Source organism: Podarcis filfolensis (genome assembly GCF_964270895.1).
Source record: "Podarcis filfolensis genome assembly, chromosome: 10".
NCBI classification, from domain to species: Eukaryota; Metazoa; Chordata; class Lepidosauria; order Squamata; family Lacertidae; genus Podarcis; species Podarcis filfolensis.
In genome coordinates, this window is record NC_139612.1 from 1538694 (window position 1) to 1556350 (window position 17657).

The 17657-nt window shown below is 42.6% G+C and overlaps 1 protein-coding gene across 2 annotated transcripts in view; it reads left to right on the plus strand.

Moving 5' to 3' along the window:
• The window catches only part of CAMK1D (calcium/calmodulin dependent protein kinase ID), a 254006-nt gene that overhangs the window by 117254 nt on the left and 119095 nt on the right, over window positions 1-17657 (plus strand). For both annotated transcript variants that reach the window (XM_083575316.1, XM_083575315.1), the window contains exon 2: window positions 4873-5004. In XM_083575316.1, the coding sequence (XP_083431442.1) occupies window positions 4873-5004 (132 nt within the window). The remainder of the gene's footprint in view (window positions 1-4872; window positions 5005-17657) is intronic.

Below are 17657 nucleotides of genomic sequence, written 5' to 3' on the forward strand. Positions count from 1 at the left end.
ATGTATAATATTTTTAATATTTCTGAAATGAGTAATTTTTTTAAATAATTTAAGCCTAATTTGATGTACTCATATTTGTATATAATACTCAATTTTTAATTTTTTTGAATATTTTTTTTGCTAGGTCTTTTTTCCTTACATGTCAGCATTTAATGTTCTACTGAATGTAAATTCTTTTTTTTATTATGCTCAATAGCCAATTTTCATAACTTCAAATTCAAATATCCCAAAATTAAAACAAGTCTGCACTTTTGGAAAAACCTCTATAATAACCAATATTATTTTAATTTTTAAGATGAACAACTTTGTTTCATTAATTTTTTCTATTACACCTAAGGATTGTAGGAAAGTTGTACAAAATGGCTACCCTGTAGCCATTTCTCCCCCATGATGTTCAAAACACATAAAATTTTCGTTACAAGAAATAAAAACCCATAAATTTCATTCTTTGTTGAGAAAGAGCATGTCTTTGCAATAATTTTCAACATCAAAAATTTTTGGTTACATCATGCCCACATGCTGTAAATTCAGGTTTTCTAAACCTAGTTTTTCCTCCCAAAAAACTAGGCTACAAGTGCATTTATTAAAAAAATTAGGCATTTATAAAATATTTTGAGTGCTGGTGTATTTTTTTCTGAAATCCTCATCATTTTATTGAGCTCTGTGTAAAATTTGTAAGAGATCTGATCATTGGTAGTGGAGAAAATAAATAACATGTACACAAGGGTATCTTGTCCCGAGGGTCTCAAGAGGGACAGACAATGGAGTTTTAACGGAATTTTGAAGTCTATAAAATTAAAACCGTTTGAGATAGAGGGGGGAAATTTAAGGGGATTTCTTTCAACCGTAAGGGAAGGGTGTGCACCAAATTTCATCAACATTCGAGATGGAGTGTGGCATGACCTCGTTGAAATGACGTGGAATAACCCTGTCGCATTCTGGATTAGTTGTAGTTTCCGGGTCACCTTCAAAGGTAGCCCCACATAGAGAGCATTGCAGTAGTCCAAGCAGGAGATAACTAGAGCATGCACCCCTCTGGCCAGACAGTGAGTGGGCAGCGAGGGTCTCTTATTTGTGGAGTGCCAAATAATAAGGTTCCATTTCCAGGATTTTGTATACCTGGCATTTCAAGACGTTGGCTGTTGACTACTAGCTAATGAACATATCCAAGTTGCTTGGGCAGTGAGTGGGTGGAAACAGTTGGAATATATCTAGAAAAGATGAACAAATCCTGACTGAGGAAGCTTCCTGGGAAATCTGAAGGGATTATATGATGGAGGAATAAATTAAGTCTGCTTTATAGTCTATCACAATCTATCGGTGTGCTTGCCAATGCCCCCATGTTTAACTTAGCTGATTAGCTGCTCTCCCCATGCAAAGGTCAGAGGGGGCAGGGTTTCTGTTGAGGCAGGTGATTAGCTGTGGGAGGAGCTTATCACAGCTTGCAGGGCACAGGTGAGGACCCTTCAGGCTCAGGCCCCAGCCCTGGCTCAGCTGGTCCTGGAGGCAGGGACTCCTGTGCAGGCTGGGATTCCTCAGGTTCAGCCTCTGAATCTGATTCCCAGGCCATCACACCTATGCACACTTAATCAGAAATCTCACTGAACTCAGTAGGACTTTTTGCTAAGTCAAACTGTGTATAGGTTGCAGTCCTAAGCCCCCTTGCTAGAGACTTTGTCCCACTGAACTTAGCTTACTTCTGAAGAAACATCCTTGACTGACAGAAAAGGTGGAAAATGTTGCTGGCTATTTAATTGTACAATCTTACTGATATGCAGTTATAATGTATGTGATGTGTTGTGACGTATTCCTGATACTAGAAACAAATAATCTGAACTACAGTTCCTGCTGGTGTGAAGGGAAGAGTTATTTACTTAATCACCACTCTTCTTATTTTCTTCTTTGATTCAGTCAGGCACTCGCTCACTGGGTGATTCATTCAAGCCAACACTTCCAAGGAAGCAATTGTGAAAGTGCAACCTTTGATTGTGTCACTAACTCTGCTAACTCAGAAGGGGGAAGCTCTGTCAAGAAAGGAAAATCCCTTAGAAACTGTCACACACACAAATAGGTTTTAAGAAAAGGGTGTAAAAAAGTTGTTTGCTAAATAACGAGATAGAGAAAAAACATTAAGTTGGTGTGGGGTTTTTTTAGTTAAAAAAAGGCTTCAGTGCAATATATCACTTTCACACAAATAACTACCATATTTTTTGCTCTATAAGACACACTTTTCCCCTCCTAAAAAGTAAGGGGAAATCTGTGTGCGTCTTATGGAGCAAATGCAGGCGGGAGGCTCTGCTCAGCGCTCCCTTTAAAGAGCCGTGTGGAACATGTGTGTGGTTCTTGGGGGCTTTTCCCCGAGGAGGGAGAAGGGCTGCCCTAGCTGCACGCAGCCTCTCCTTAGCCGTGCGCGCACGGGGGAGGGGGAGCCTTAGCTGCGCGCAGCCTCTCCCGGGCAGGGGGATGAAGGCTCCCCCTGCCCGGGACAGGCTGCGTGCGGCTATGCCATAAGCCAGGACAGCAAACGGGATCGCTGAGCTGTGATCCCTCTTGCTGTCCTGGCTTCTGGGATTCAGAATATTTTTTTTTCTTGTTTTCCTCTTCCCAAAATTAGGTGCATCTTATGGTCTGGTGCGTCTTATAGAGCAAAAAATACGGCAATTAATGGCAATTAATGGTAATAATAATGTATTAATGGCAATGATTTTAATCAGTTTGTGCAACTGCAGGTTGAATTGTGCACCTGAGAGTCATGGACTCTGATAGGAGTCATGTAAGAGTAAGAGAAACTGTTGTTAAGTGAAAAGACAGACATTTCTTTACTTCGTATGTGGTTCAAATCACTGATGCTGGTATATAAGGCTGGGCCTGAGCCAGGACAACAGGCTTAGTCCAGGAGTGCCAAAAAGTCCCAGACAGTGATATGCCTTATATAAGGTGGTTTGGCAGTGTTCACTAGCATTGTAAATGTGCTGTAGTGCTGAACAAGACTTGAATAAATTCCCATGTAAAGGTGTGCTAACTGTCTCTCTCACGCTCTGCTTCTGCACCTAAGTGTTAATCAGAAGAAAATGGGAATATGTGAGGTTCTAGAATACACTTCTGAATGACATACTGCACCAAATGTAATATACTGTAAATTTGCTGCAGAATGTCATGTTTGGGTTCTGCTTCATGGCTGCAATTTAGGAACACTTATTTGTGAGTAAGGCCCACTGAATTTCCAAGTAAAAATGGAACAGGGGTAAAACTGCACATGCAGCAAAGTGTTGGGAGAGGATAATTTCAAGTGGAACAGCAGGACCAGTGTGGTGGGGGCTGAAGCCTTCCTTCCCCACTGCTTTCCACTCTCCAATCCATATTGGGAAACCCAGCCAGATGGGTGGGGTATGAATGAATGAATGAATGAAATTTTATCTAGACCATGTGGGCTTATTTCTGGTTTTGAGTCCAATGGGGAGAAAAGGGGCCTGGGGGGGGGGATGGTTGCAGCAGATGCATAAAGTGTTTGCCATCTCCCCCCTCCCTCCACCTTCCATGCATCAACCACTATGTTATGTAGTTTCATCCTGGCTCACATTGAGTTCATTTGGACTTCTGTATACACTGTTAAGGCTCCCTGATAGATATATTTATTTTACCCTCGCTCTGTAGCTCGAAAATGCTCCTAGAGCAGCTTTCAAATAATCAGACTGTTATAGATGTATGATACATAAGGGATTGAGAGAGAGGAAGGGATAGACTACAAGGCTTTCCATGCTGCTGGTCACTTTGATTAATATTCCCTCTGAATATCAGTTGTTGGCTCTCATGAGCAGAAGACTGTTACTGCTCTCATGCTCTGCATGTTGGCTTCCTGTGGATATTGCCTGGTCGCTGTGGGAACAGAACGCTCCTTGGTCTGATCCACACAGCCTCTTCTTGATAGACTCCTGTAATAACCAGCTGGAATGGAAAGAGTTCAAGGAGAGGAGGAGCCAAAGCTTCCTGGCCTGTCACCTGCAGTCAAGGCTCTGCACTCCCACCTTGCCCTCTGCTATAGCCTGGTAGAATGGCTGCCTCTACTGTAGGTGAGGCAGGAACCTGGTGAATGGAGCTAAAATGTGCTTAACCTTTTTTGATTTTGTTCTTCATAAACGAAAACTTAAGCATCACTTCTGAGGGAAGTGAAAACTACAGTTAGAAGCTAAGGCTATTGTACTCGAATTGGTAGTGGTCTAAGTTTGTCCGTATTCTTTTCCTGAGTGGTGTCCTGTGGTCTCCTTTGGGCAGGGGGTCTCCTGATCTTGAGGTTTTGCAGTATTGCATGAAGGGCCCTTGATCCTGTAGGCAGAGTTGCACAGCCACATTCGTCCCCAGCCATATTCCATTTGCAGTCACAACAGATTCATACAATGCCTTGTATGGGAGACCAGTGAAACATCTCAGGTGTGTACTGCACTGGTGCAACATGAAAACTCATATTGCTGCACTGCTTTGAGAGCCTTTGTACAGTGGTACCTCAGGTTACAGACGCTTCAGGTTACAGACTCCGCTAACCCAGAAATATTACCTCGGGTTAAGAACTTTGCTTCAGGATGAGTAGTGTGGTGGCGGTGGCGTGACAGCAGCGGGAAGCCCCATTATCTAAAGCGGTGTCTCAGGTTAAGAGCAGTTTCAGGTTAAGAACGGATCTCCGGAACAAATTAAGTACATAACCAGAGGTACCACTGTATTTGGTCCCATCCATTTAAAGAAAAGGAAAAAGGCATAAAGAAAAAAGGGTATGAAAGTTGTTGTTTTTTAAATAGTAATTGCCATTTATTTCCATTGCAATATAGTACCTCCCAAGAGAAAACAAATCTGAAATGCATATTTTATTTTATTTTTCAGTGGTGCATTCTCTGAAGTAGTTTTGGCTGAAAACAGGACTACTGGAAAACTATTTGCAGTCAAGTGCATCCCAAAGAAAGCCCTGAAAGGGAAGGAAAGCAGCATTGAGAATGAAATTGCAGTTCTGAGAAAGTAAGTATGAAACGTGTTCTTCCATTATGGTTGCCAGAACAGACATCTGGGATTGTCCTCTGGGCCACTTTATTGGATCAAGATGGGGCAGCATGCCAGGATTCAGTTCAGATTTGCAATTGATTCAGAATAAACTGAGCTGTTTTCCAACTTATTTATTTTTTTGGAAAATAGCTTGTTTTGCTGAGCCCAGTTTCAGGTCAAAGTGGGTCACCATGGCTTGTCCACCACTAGTTCAGATCATGTAATTTGCAGTTTTCCAACAATGCCTAAATAAAACCCAGCCAGATGGGCAGGGTATAAATAATAAAATTATTATGGTTGTTGTTTTTATTATGTGAAGCCATGGCATAAAGGTAAAGGGACCCCTGACCATTAGGTGCAGTTGTGACTGACTTTGGGGTTGCAGTGCTCATCTTGCTTTATTGGCCGAGGGAGCCAGCGTACAGCTTCCGGGTCATGTGGCCAGCATGACTAAGCTGCTTATGGCGAACAGGAGCAGCGCACGGAAATGCCGTTTACCTTCCCGCCGGAGTGGTACCTATTTATCTACTTGCACTTTGACGTGCTTTCGAACTGCTAGGTTGGCAGGAGCTGGGACCGAGCAATGGGAGCTCACCCCGTCGTGGGAATTCGAACCGCCGACCTTCTGATTCACAAGCCCTAGGCTCTGTGGTTTAAGCCACAGCGCCACCCGCGTCCCGTGACACATGTGTGTGTGTAAAAGCCACCATTGTGAATTACCAAATGTATTTAGTTACTTTTTTGCACTCACAGCAAGATTATGTCTTAGCCTGCTTGAACAATAAATATACATTTTGGAATATAATATAAAGGATCATATGTGCCTAATAATGAATAATGCCAACACCTGTGCAAAGTGCCACAATGGTGAAGCTCCACTGAAATGTAGGGTTTTTTTGTCATGTTCTTAAGGGCCCTTTGGCCAATGGCTGTAAAGATCTTCAGATTTATAACAATTTCTTGAACTTCTTTTCCCAAAGTGTGACTCGGTAGAGGAGTACATAGAGATATGATAGAGGAGCAGGCCACCGTCCTCCATCACCTCTTCAGACTAGCCCTCTCCTAAAATTAGTTGTTGAGTGCACCAGCATTTATTGCTGCCCTATTATTTCCTTTTCCCCCACACGCCTTCTGCAATGTTTTCCTACAGCTAAGAGCTAGACATACAGGTGCCAGGCCTGTCTGCCTAGCAGAAGCACTTTTCAACATGTGTTGCTAAATTTGTACACATAGGTATGTAGGTATCTTCCTGTTTTCGTAGGATTGCACATTGCCTACAATGTTCAGCTACACTGGCAGGCTGAGCATTGCACTAAATGCCTCATTTCTAAATAAAAACTCTTTAACTCCTGCCTGGGCAATGTGAATGATTAGATTTTTATTATTCTAGAAGTATGTGACTGCATACAGTGCTGAATGCTGGCAGGCATTTGTAACATACATTTCGCTGAGCCTCAAGTCTCTAATTTCAGATCAGAATCTGTGCTATTGTAATTTAAGTAGGTCGGTTACTTAAATGGAAAATATGAGATGCTATGCCCTACAATGGAGATGGGGAGAAAAACTTTGAAGCAGCCGATCTGTATCTAGGGCTGCATGCATGCATGCTCTAGTTGCATGCTCATCTGTGAGCAAGAGCGCTACATAATTTGCAGTGTAGCTTGAGTCAGTGGTAAGATGTTGAGTGTGCCGCCGCTCCATGTGTTCTGTGCTACAGATATGTGCTGGTGCAGTCAGAGCATCAGTCGATAAGGGGGATTTCCCAGGATGGCATTCTCTAAGGGCTTGTCCACACCTACCTTTTGCAGTCTGCTTTCCAGGAACAGGTCTGTGCTTTAAAGCGCTCTTTTTTCCGCCTTGGAGGTTTCCTCGTGAAAACCTGCTCTTTAAAGCTGAAGTACAACAGATGGCAATTGGGGTTTCCATTTGCTCTGATTCTGGGAATGTGATGGTAGATCTAGGCTATTGTCTTCTTGTATTGTTTTCCAGTTGTTTTCTTTGGTGTTTTTAATTTGCATGCATTGATTTGTTGTAAGATGCCTTGGCTCAATATATTGGATCCACAAGGTATTTCTGTTATTAATTTTAAGTCTTTGTGCATTTTTAATTCTTAATAGAGTTGGACAGCCCCCACCCTGTATCACTTTTCTGAATCTTATTACACCATAAATAATCCAGTTTCACCTGTTTCCACAGAGAAACTGAAGTGAGTCTGTTGAAATTAAAAGGGACATTCATCAGATAAAGTAATAGAAAGCCGCTTCAGGCTCTTTTAGTCCAATATGAAACTAGACAGGAGTAATAAATAAACCATGTTTAAGACAACAGAGATATACATGATACTTAATATTGTGGAGACCTGAGAAGTGTGTATGCAAATACTAAACGCTCAAATAGGAAGGAAGCAGCTGGAGCCCACTATGCCTGTCAGTCACAAGGCTTTGTGCAACACCTTGCTATACTGATCTTTTCTCCTATTAACTTAACAATGAATTTACTTCCCAATGAATTTACTTCCCAACATTTACTTCCCAACTTAATGTGGGTTACTGAAAATATAAATAAATTATTGTAATGTGTATGTGTTTGTTTAAATATTATCACAAGCAAGATCCAAGGGTTCAAATCCATACTTCAATTTATTTTGGGAGAGGGATTGTGTGTACCTGATAATATCAGGCTGATATCCAAACCCTGATATTTCAAATAATAATAATAATAATAATTTAATATTTTTTTATTTATACCCCACCCATCTGGCTGGGTTTCCCCAGCTGCTCTGGGCGGCTTTCAACAGAACATTAAAATCAAATCAAATAAGAATCCCCATGCATAATAACTGTGCACGGGTAGGGCTTCTTCGTGTGATTGGGAGCCCTACATTTTCAGTGGTCCTTATCACAGTGAACCCTGTGTGCCTGGGATGGAGAATCTGTGGCCTCCTGTTCCCTCAGCCCCAGCCCACTAGAGCCAATGGTCAGGGATGATCTGGAGGGCCACAGGTTCCCTTCCCCTATTATATGTTTGCCTCCCTTGCCAAGAATGCACAAGCAATCCCAGCAGACTCTGCCCACTCATAGGTGTGCCCACTTGCTTGTCCAGTCCTGTGGCTTAGGAAGGTAAAAGGTAAAGGTAAAGGACCCCTGGACGGTTAAGTCCACTCAAAGGCGACTATGGGGTTGTGGCGCTCATCTCGCTTTCAGGCCGAGGGAGCCGGCATTTGTCCACAGACAGCTTTCCAGGTCATGTGGCCAGCATGACTAAACTGCTTCTGGCGCACAGAGGTCCGTGACAATTGCCAGAGCACACAGAAATGCTGTTTACCTTCCTGCCACAGCAGTATCTATTTATCTACTTGCACTGGCATGCTTTCAAACTGGTTGGCAGGAGCTGGGACAGAGCAGTGGGAGCTCACCCCATCGCAGGGATTCGAACTGCCAACCTTCTGATCAGCAAGCCCAAGAGGCTCAGTGGTTTAGACCACAGCGCCATCCGCTTAGGAAGACCATCATACAAATGACTGTGCCTGCCCTGCTCTTTGAAAAGGAAGCTTGGGGACATGTCAAGTATTGGGACGATGGTTTAGCTTCTGCCTAGCCATGTATTCTAGAGCTCTGCTGTGATTTCTGAATGGTGTAACCTGATCTGTGTTGGGGTGCTGTAGTGATTTTTGCAATAAAGCCTTTAATAATAATTGAGCTGAAAGTTTCAGTACAAGTGGGAGCCAAGACACAAGAAGTGATTGACAAAAACTTCTGGTTTTGCTGCTTCCCTGTGGCTGCAATGAGAGGAAGGCACTTGATGGACCACAATACATCTTGGCTGGTCACAAATCGTTTTGTTTGGGTCAGCTGTGGACAAAGGAATCCTGAAGCTGTTTACAGTCTATAATTATGCCATTTACAAGCACACTGAGGATAAAACTCCTTGTCAAGAAACTCTGAGACTGTTGTATTGACTAATGGTTTACCTGGAAGCTTGCTAAAACTTGGCTGGATTGCAGAGCCTGCTCAGTCAATTGCATTCCAGGGATAGTTTTTGGCTTTCTATGAGTCTCGGATGCATGTGTAGACTCCTTCCTCTTAGTGGAGAGAAAGAATTGGAATGTACTGTGTATTTGAAACAAATAGAATCTTTCATTAGCTCTAGTTGCCTGAACGACTTATATGGGTGTTTTGTGTATGGGTGGTAAGGTAAAGGTAAAGGACCCCTGACAGTTAAGTCCAGTCACGAACCACTCTGGGGTTGCGGCGCTCATCTTGCTTTACTGGCTGAGGGAGCCGACATTTGTCTGCAGACAGTTTTCCCGGGTCATGTGGCCAGCATGACTAAGTCGCTTCTGATGAAACCAGAGCAGCATACGGAAATGCCGTTTACCTTCCTGCTGGAGTGATACCTATTTCATAGAATCATAGAATCATAGAGTTGGAAGAGACCACAAGGGCCATCGAGCCCAACCCCCTGCCAAGCAGGAAACACCATCAGAGCACTCCTGACATATGGTTGTCAAGCCTCTGCTTAAAGACCTCCAAAGAAGGAGACTCCACCACACTCCTTGGCAGCAAATTCCACTGTTGAACAGCTCTTACTGTCAGGAAGTTCTTCCTAATGTTTAGGTGGAATCTTCTTTCTTGTAGTTTGGATCCATTGCTCCGTGTCCGCTTCTCTGGAGCAGCAGAAAACAACCTTTCTCCCTCCTCTATGTGACATCCTTTTATATATTTGAACATGGCTATCATATCACCCCTTAACCTCCTCTTCTCCAGGCTAAACATGCCCAGCTCCCTTAGCCGTTCCTCATAAGGCATCGTTTCCAGGCCTTTGACCATTTTGGTTGCCCTCCTCTGGACACGTTCCAGTTTGTCAGTGTCCTTCTTGAACTGTGGTGCCCAGAACTGGACACAGTACTCCAGGTGAGGTCTGACCAGAGCAGAATACAGTGGCACTATTACTTCCCTTGATCTAGATGCTATACTCCTATTGATGCAGCCCAGAATTGCATTGGCTTTTTTAGCTGCCGCGTCACACTGTTGGCTCATGTCAAGTTTGTGGTCAACCAAGACTCCTGGATCCTTTTCACATGTACTGCTCTCAAGCCAGGTGTCACCCATCTTGTATTTGTGCCTCTCATTTTTTTTGCCCAAGTGCAATACTTTACATTTCTCCCTGTTAAAATTCATCTTGTTTGTTTTGGCCCAGTTCTCTAATCTGTCAAGGTCGTTTTGAAGTGTGATCCTGTCCTCTGGGGTGTTAGCCACCCCTCCCAGTTTAGTGTCATCTGCAAATTTGATCAGGATGCCCTTGAGTCCATCATCCAAGTCGTTGATAAAGATGTTGAATAAGACTGGGCCCAATCTGCATGCACTTTCGAACTACTGCATGCACTTATCTGCATGCACTTTCGAACTACTAGGTTGGCAGGAACTGAGACCGAGCAACGGGAGCTCACCCCTTCGCGGGGATTCGAACCACCGACCTTCCAATTGGCAAGCCCTAGGCTCAGTGGTTTAGACCACAGCACCACCTGCGTCCCTGTATGGGTGGTAGTGCACTGCATATCTATTTTCTTTGCATTGTGGAATGAAGTTCCCATATGCTTTATACAGTACACAGGATCATTAAATAGAAACAGGAAGCTGACCAAATCCCCTAGAATGCAAGGCTTTCCATTTCTTTTGTAATTTTTCCATAGTGTAAGATGAAAAGCAAGATGGGTACCAGACCCCATAGTTGAATTTGACTGGACTTAATCTTCCAGGGGTCATTTACCTTTTCCTTTACATTAGCTAGGTAGTTTACTGACCAAGATTTGTGCATTCTATGAGTTTTGCATACCTTTTGAATTCTCTGACTAAATGTTATGTAGCATTCCAGATGTGTATGAACATCTCACAAGCTGTATGTTTCCATGACAACATCTACTGTATTCACCGAACAGAGGTTCCTATCTATGCTTTTGTGAAGGGAAGGAGAGTCCCATTCATTTTATAAATAACTGGCAACTACTTTGTCAAACAATAAGGATCACCATCTCTCCCCCCCTCTCTCTCTCCCTCTCTCTCTCTCCCTCTCTCTCCCTCCCTCCCTCTCTCTCCCTCTCTCCCTCCCTCTCTCCCTCTCTCTGGCGAAAAAGGGTTTACCCTGTTTCTTTGCCAGGCTGGTGTGGGAGTGTTTTTCCCCTAAGGGAAATGAGCAAAACAACTTCCATGGAATTTGTTTCTCAGAATGATGGTGAGTGAGGAAACATTGGTTGAATGTTTGACGTTGCCAAGTAACTTACTAGTGTTAGGGTGCAGCTGTCAGATTGAGTTTAGAGTTCCAAGTTATAAGAAGCTGACGTTGTGTCGTCGTTGCCTCCAGCTTCACTGTTGAACAAACTGCTTAAGTACTGATCTGTAATTGGATTGTTACAACGGTTGCAAATTTCACCTGGACAACAATGACTACAATTCAAGGACAGGAAAATTGGCTTCCAGGTGGAGAGGTCAAAATTAGAAACAGAGCTTTTGGAACCCAATACTAAGAATCTGTCAAGAATGTATAACTTGCTGTTGAAATGGAATACACAGGATGAGACGGTCAAATCAGCTATGATTAAATGGGCACAAGACATTGGTCATAACATTATGTTTGCTGACTGGGAACAGTTATGGACCACCGGCATAAAGTTTACGGCATGTAATGCCTTAAGAGAGAACATTATGAAAATGATCTGCATGTGGTACATGACCCCAGTCAAGCTTGCAAAAATCTACCATATGCCCAATAATAAATGTTGGAAATGTAAGGAAACGGAAGGTACTTTCTACCACCTTTGGTGGACGTGCCCAAGGATCAAGGTCTTCTGGGAAATGATTTATAATGAAATGAAAAAGGTGCTTAAATGCACTTTCGTGAAGAAACCAGAGGCCTTTCTCCTGGGCATGGTAGGCCAATTGGTGTCAAGGAAAGATAGGACGTTTTTTATGTATGCGACAACAGCAGCAAGAGTTCTTTTAGCAAAGTATTGGAAGACTCAAGAGCTACCCACGCTGGAAGAATGGCAGACAAAGGTGATTGACTATATGGGACTGGCTGAGATGACTGGCAGAATCCGTGACCAAGGGAAAGAGACGGTGGAAGAAGATTGGAAGAAATTTAAAGTGTACCTTAAGAATTGTTGTAAAATTAATGAGTGCTAAAATGTCATGGGTAAGGTAAAACAGAATTGCAGTGACAAATAATTGGGTAAGAGAAAAAGGATTAAATAATTGGGTAAGAGAAAAAGGATTAAAGAAAGTGAATTATAAGTAAGTAAAGTGATAAGTAATTGGATAAGAGGAAAAAGATCAGAAATTGTATTATAAGTATTCAAATTAGGGGTTGCTGGGAAAATTTAAAACAGGGATGCAGAAAAGGGAGGTATGGGGAAGTCGTTGAAACAAGGTTTAATAAAAAGAGGTTAAGAAATTATACATGTTTATATGTTTGTTTGTTTATGTATTGTCTTGTATTGTTTTTTTAATATATGTTGGAAAATCAATAAAAAATTTATATAAAAAAAACAATGACTACAATTCAGCTGGAAGTTAAGCACTCTTAACCTTTTATTTCACTCTCATTTGAATTATGGTTGATGCCTATACAACTAATAATATTCAGAGCCCAAAGGGGTGGGGTAGAGCTGCTGTGTCTCCTAGACAAAAATATATGAACCCCCAACTCACTTTGAGGACTCCTGCTTGGAAGAAACATTTGAGAAATGTTGGAAGGATCTAAATCGTAAGTATAGTGACATTTCTCAAGTGGGACCCTTCACATCCCCTTCCTGGTACCCAGAGAAAATAGTAAAGCAGCCTGTTGGAGATGTTGTGGGCGTCAGCTGCACATTTGGTCGTGGCATTTCACCTTTCCAGAATGGGCAGGATACCAACATTTATATGACATATACATGGAAGGTGCTTCTTTTCCTTCCAAATGAAAGTATGAGCAGTATGAGTTTACTTAAACCCTGATTAGCATTTGGCAGGACTAGTGGGAGCCACATAAAGTTGCTCAGACACCGGAGCCGTCTTGCACCCCCCCCCCTCACCTGGCTCTTCAGATGCCACTCTGCAGCTGACAGCAGCCGTCAATGGGAAGCAAAGGCAGACGGCTTCCTGATGGCGAGTGTCCCTTCTGCTTCCCAAGAGGGAGAGCGGGAAGGTGTGGGGAGTTCAGCGTGGTGCGGAGTGGGGGCAGGAGCATCAGACTGGCTCCCCCACTGCACCTGCACCACATTCAGCTGCCCTTGCCTTGGCCCTCCCTCTCTGGGTAAGAGGCAGGAAGCCAGGTGTGCAACACAGCACAGCCTTCACCCCACCCACCCCAGACCACTGCCAGGGAATGGCACATTACAAATGTCAGAAAGAAGCCATTTTCTGTCTTAGCCCATTTGACAACATTCCCAACAACAGCCCCTGGTGCACTTCTTAGGATGTATCACTTAAGACATTTAAGCCCTGGAGTCTAAATTAAAAACGTTCTAGGGAACTGACCATAGAGATGAACCGTTCTAACATTTTAAGATTTAATGGTAGATGGAAACATTGTTCCAACATGTTGCCTAAGTCTGATCTATACAGCTCCCAGTCAGCATAAAGTGAAAGTTAAAAGTACCATTAAGCATCAGTATGGAATTGTGTCAACCCTCAGCAGGTAAGTGGATGGCCATGCCAGGCTCCAGATTTCTGAATTAAAAAAGGAATGAGTTACAAAGATTGAACAGTATGTAGGCAGCGAGCACAGTGTTGTGCGTGTTTTTATTTACCGTATTTTTTGCTCTGTAGGACTCACTTTTTCTCTCCTAAAAAGTAAGGGGGAATGTGTGTGCGTCTTATGGAGCGAATGCAGGCTGCGCAGCTATCCCAGAAGCCAGAACAGCAAGAGGGATTGCTGCTTTCACTGCGCAGCGATCCCTCTTGCTGTTCTGGCTTCTGAGATTCAGAATATTTTTTTTCTTGTTTTCCTCCTCCAAAAATTAGGTGCGTCTTGTGGACTGGTGTGTCTTATAGAGCGACAAATACGGTATTTAGCAAGACAAGCTCAGCATTTAACTATTTGGTTTAATTGATATTATTATTGATCAGGAAATTATATATAATGAAGGTGAAACTTACTGGGGGTGGGAGAAGAGTCAAGAGATGGTTTTCAAACTAAAATGGAGATGAACTGAGCCTGGTATCAACACAAGAAATTACCTTTTCTTCTTTACATTTTTGAAGGCCTGTATGTAGCTATGAATTCATGTGTTTAGGCAAACTATGCTTATAGCATTCCTATAGCATTCACTTAGGAGGGCATGCCTTCATCTGTACCTTTCAAACACCTTTTTGAGACCAGACACATGTGAAGTTGTTTCCTCCACCAAGACTCACCGTCCTTTTCTGAATGCTTCGTGTGTGTTACCATCTAGTGTCGAAAAGGCACAATTGTTGTTCAGCAAGTAAGACTGAGCACGTTCTTTCAACTGGGCCTTCACCAAGATGGATGGCAGCCCAATGTGAGCTGAAGTTCAAAACAAAAACCTTATTTCTAATCCAGCCTCCATACTTTACTTTATTGTAGCCTTGTCTTGCTTTACTGTATCAAATTTACTATTTATAATACTTTGCTCTGCCTTGTGCATTGCAGGAATTCATACTTTCTGTTGTGTGAAGAGCTTCGCAGGAAGGCACACTTCTGACATATTTTTCTAAAGACAGAGATGCAAACATGTTTGGAAATGTGAATCTTATCTAAATCTTCTAGAAACCAGTTTACAGAGTTTTGTTGCCAACTTGATCAATTGCATGGTTTTCAGTTTTGTTCTTTTATTGGTGATCCAAGTGCCTCTTTTTACAGATGTTGCTTTATAGTGGCTTATTGCTACTTGTAAGACACTTAAATTATTGCTGCTAGAAAGCAGGTTAGATTTTTGTAACTTTTAATTCTTGCTGAATGTTATGGCTCATTTTTTTGTTTTTTTGTTGCTGCTCTATTTAGTTTGCTTTTTATTTGCAATTATGTTGCTTTAATCTTGTGCATTGTCATCCGGTAAGAAAGGGAAGAGAATAGGAAGGAAGGAAGGAAGGAAGGAAGGAAGGAAGGAAGGAAGGATCTTCAACATAAATAAACTAATAAAAGCAAAAAATTTGGTAGGGTGGAACAGAGAGTTGATCTTTTGTTTTTGTATTATGCAACTCAAAGTAGAACCTGGTAGTTTTGGGTTATTCTAGTGATGAAGACCAGTATGAAAACTGCCTATTTACTTACGGTATGCAGCTTCAACTACAAGAACAACAAAATTCCACTTTGGAAGGAGAATACAAGGAGCCACATTGTCTCAGACCGAATGATGATCTAGTCCAGCATTCTGTTACCACAGCTGGTGACCAGTTGCCCACAAGCAGGACTCGAGTGCAACACCACTTGCTCCCATTTGTTCCCAAGCCACTGCTGTACCAAGGTATCCTTCCTCTGATACTGGAGGTAGTGCATAGCCATCAGGTCCGCTAGCCTTACCTTCCATGGATTTGTCTAATCCTCTGCCTACGTTTCCAACCATCGTTACATCTTGTGATAGCAAATTCCATTGTTTAGCAACCTGTTGTGTGAAGAAATACTTTCAGCTTCATTTGATGATTCTGGATTCTAGTATTTAGAGAGGGAGAAAGACTTCTTTCTGTCCACTGACTTGGCACAATGCACAATTTATAGACCTCTGTCTTGTCTTCACTTATTCACTTTTTTCTAAGCTAAAAAGAGCCACAACGTTGTAGCCTTTCATCACCTGAGACTTGCTTCACTCCCCCAATCATTTTTGTTGTCCTTTCTTAATCTTTTCAGTGCTGCAGACTTCCGGGGTGGCGCCACCGGCAATGGCGGACTCCCTCTGAACTGGAGGGGAAAGCTCCACGGGAAACGGGTCTTATCCGCTACGGCGAAGCGGGGACCCTTTCAAAAATCACAGGCGGATGAAGCCTGTGAACATGGGACTCGGCGGGCACCTTTAGCGCCCCCCCAACTCGCTAAGGAACCCGCTAACGGGCTCCGAAGTGAAGAGGGGGAAGTGGCGCAGTGCTGAGAGTCAACGGCTATTTCCGTGGAGCGAAGCCGCATAGCCGTTGCCGGAGAGCGCTGCCTCTTTCCTGGGACAATTTGGACTTTAAAATAAGCACCCGTGAGTACTTAGATTTTGAACAATTGGACATCAAATAAGGACTAGCAAGCAGAAAAGAATTGGATCTTAAAATACCTATTTTAATTTGGTACGGAATGGGAAGGTCTAAACAGGAAGTCAGCCTTCCGTTCTTTTGTAAACAGAATAAAGCAAAGACAACATAAACTAGAGCTAAGAAAATCGTCTCTAAAGGACTGGATTCCATCATTTATAATTGTGGAACCCCCTTTTGACAGCAGGAGAAGGGGGAGGATCATTTTTAGACTGTTTAAAGTGAGTTTAAAGTAAAGTAACTTTCCTCCGTCCTGATACTGGAGCGGGGGTGTCAGGACCGACGTTTGAAGTTCACTGACCAGAAATAAGTGATTTTGACAGATAGTGAAAAGAAGAGAAACATAGTGATTCCACTGTTCCTTTTCGCATTTGAAAGGAATAAATATTGACAAAGTATCTTAAAAGGGGAAACTCTGTTGCAAGAACAAATAGAAGTTTTCCCCCTAGAGGGAGACTGTGAAACTGTAACCAGCTCCAGGGAGTCGGCAGCTGTTATAGATTACAATCGTGGGAACAGACATTTGACCTTGCAGGACAATGTACTCAGAAACCTTGTTGTGTGTCTTTTATAAAACAAATGCCCTACTGGAACAATTACACGAAAAGGTGAATTGGATGGCGACCTCGGCTAGAAATTTGGAACAGGCAGTGGGAAACTTTGAACAGGCAGTGGGGAAATATGTGGAGCCCACTCAGGAATTAAATCAGGAGTGTGTCTTGACAGAACAGGCCCAACAGGAATATGAGTTTTTGGATTTGACAAATGAACTTGGAAAAAGCCACATCTGGAAAGAAAAAGTTTGGTTTGGCTTGGAAATGGGAGGCTGGATTGACCCCCCTATGTTGAGATGCATGGACTTTTCAAATATGGCAATGGGCCGTGAGATGTTTGGGATTGTGGGGGCTCCTAATCTTGGAGGGTTTTTGAAACATGCTGTTAAATACCATATGGAATTTAGTGTTGAATATGGAAAAGGGGCTGATCTGTCGAGAAGGGCTAAAAATATTGTCAAGCTGGAGCTATTACGAGCAGGAGACAAAGGAAAATACAGTTACAAATATGAAGAAGAGCTGCGGAAGGGACATGGAAGAGACTTGAGGGCCTCGGATATAAGGTTGCCAGGTTAATGAGCTAGATTGACGTGATAATAAGGACTGACAAAACCCGGAACCAGGAGGAAGGGACGATGAAGATTGGACTTGTTTGTATTTCTTTTTTCTACCATTAGAACTGTTTTATAAAATTGATGAACATTAGAAAAATGTTGGAATGAAATTACTTGGCTTTAGCAAAATTGTTTAAAGAATTATGAAAGAATGTTATGGTTATGAGAAGCTGGTAAGGAGAAGATTTAAGTTCTAAGCTTTAAGATTTATCTTATTATAGAAAGATAAG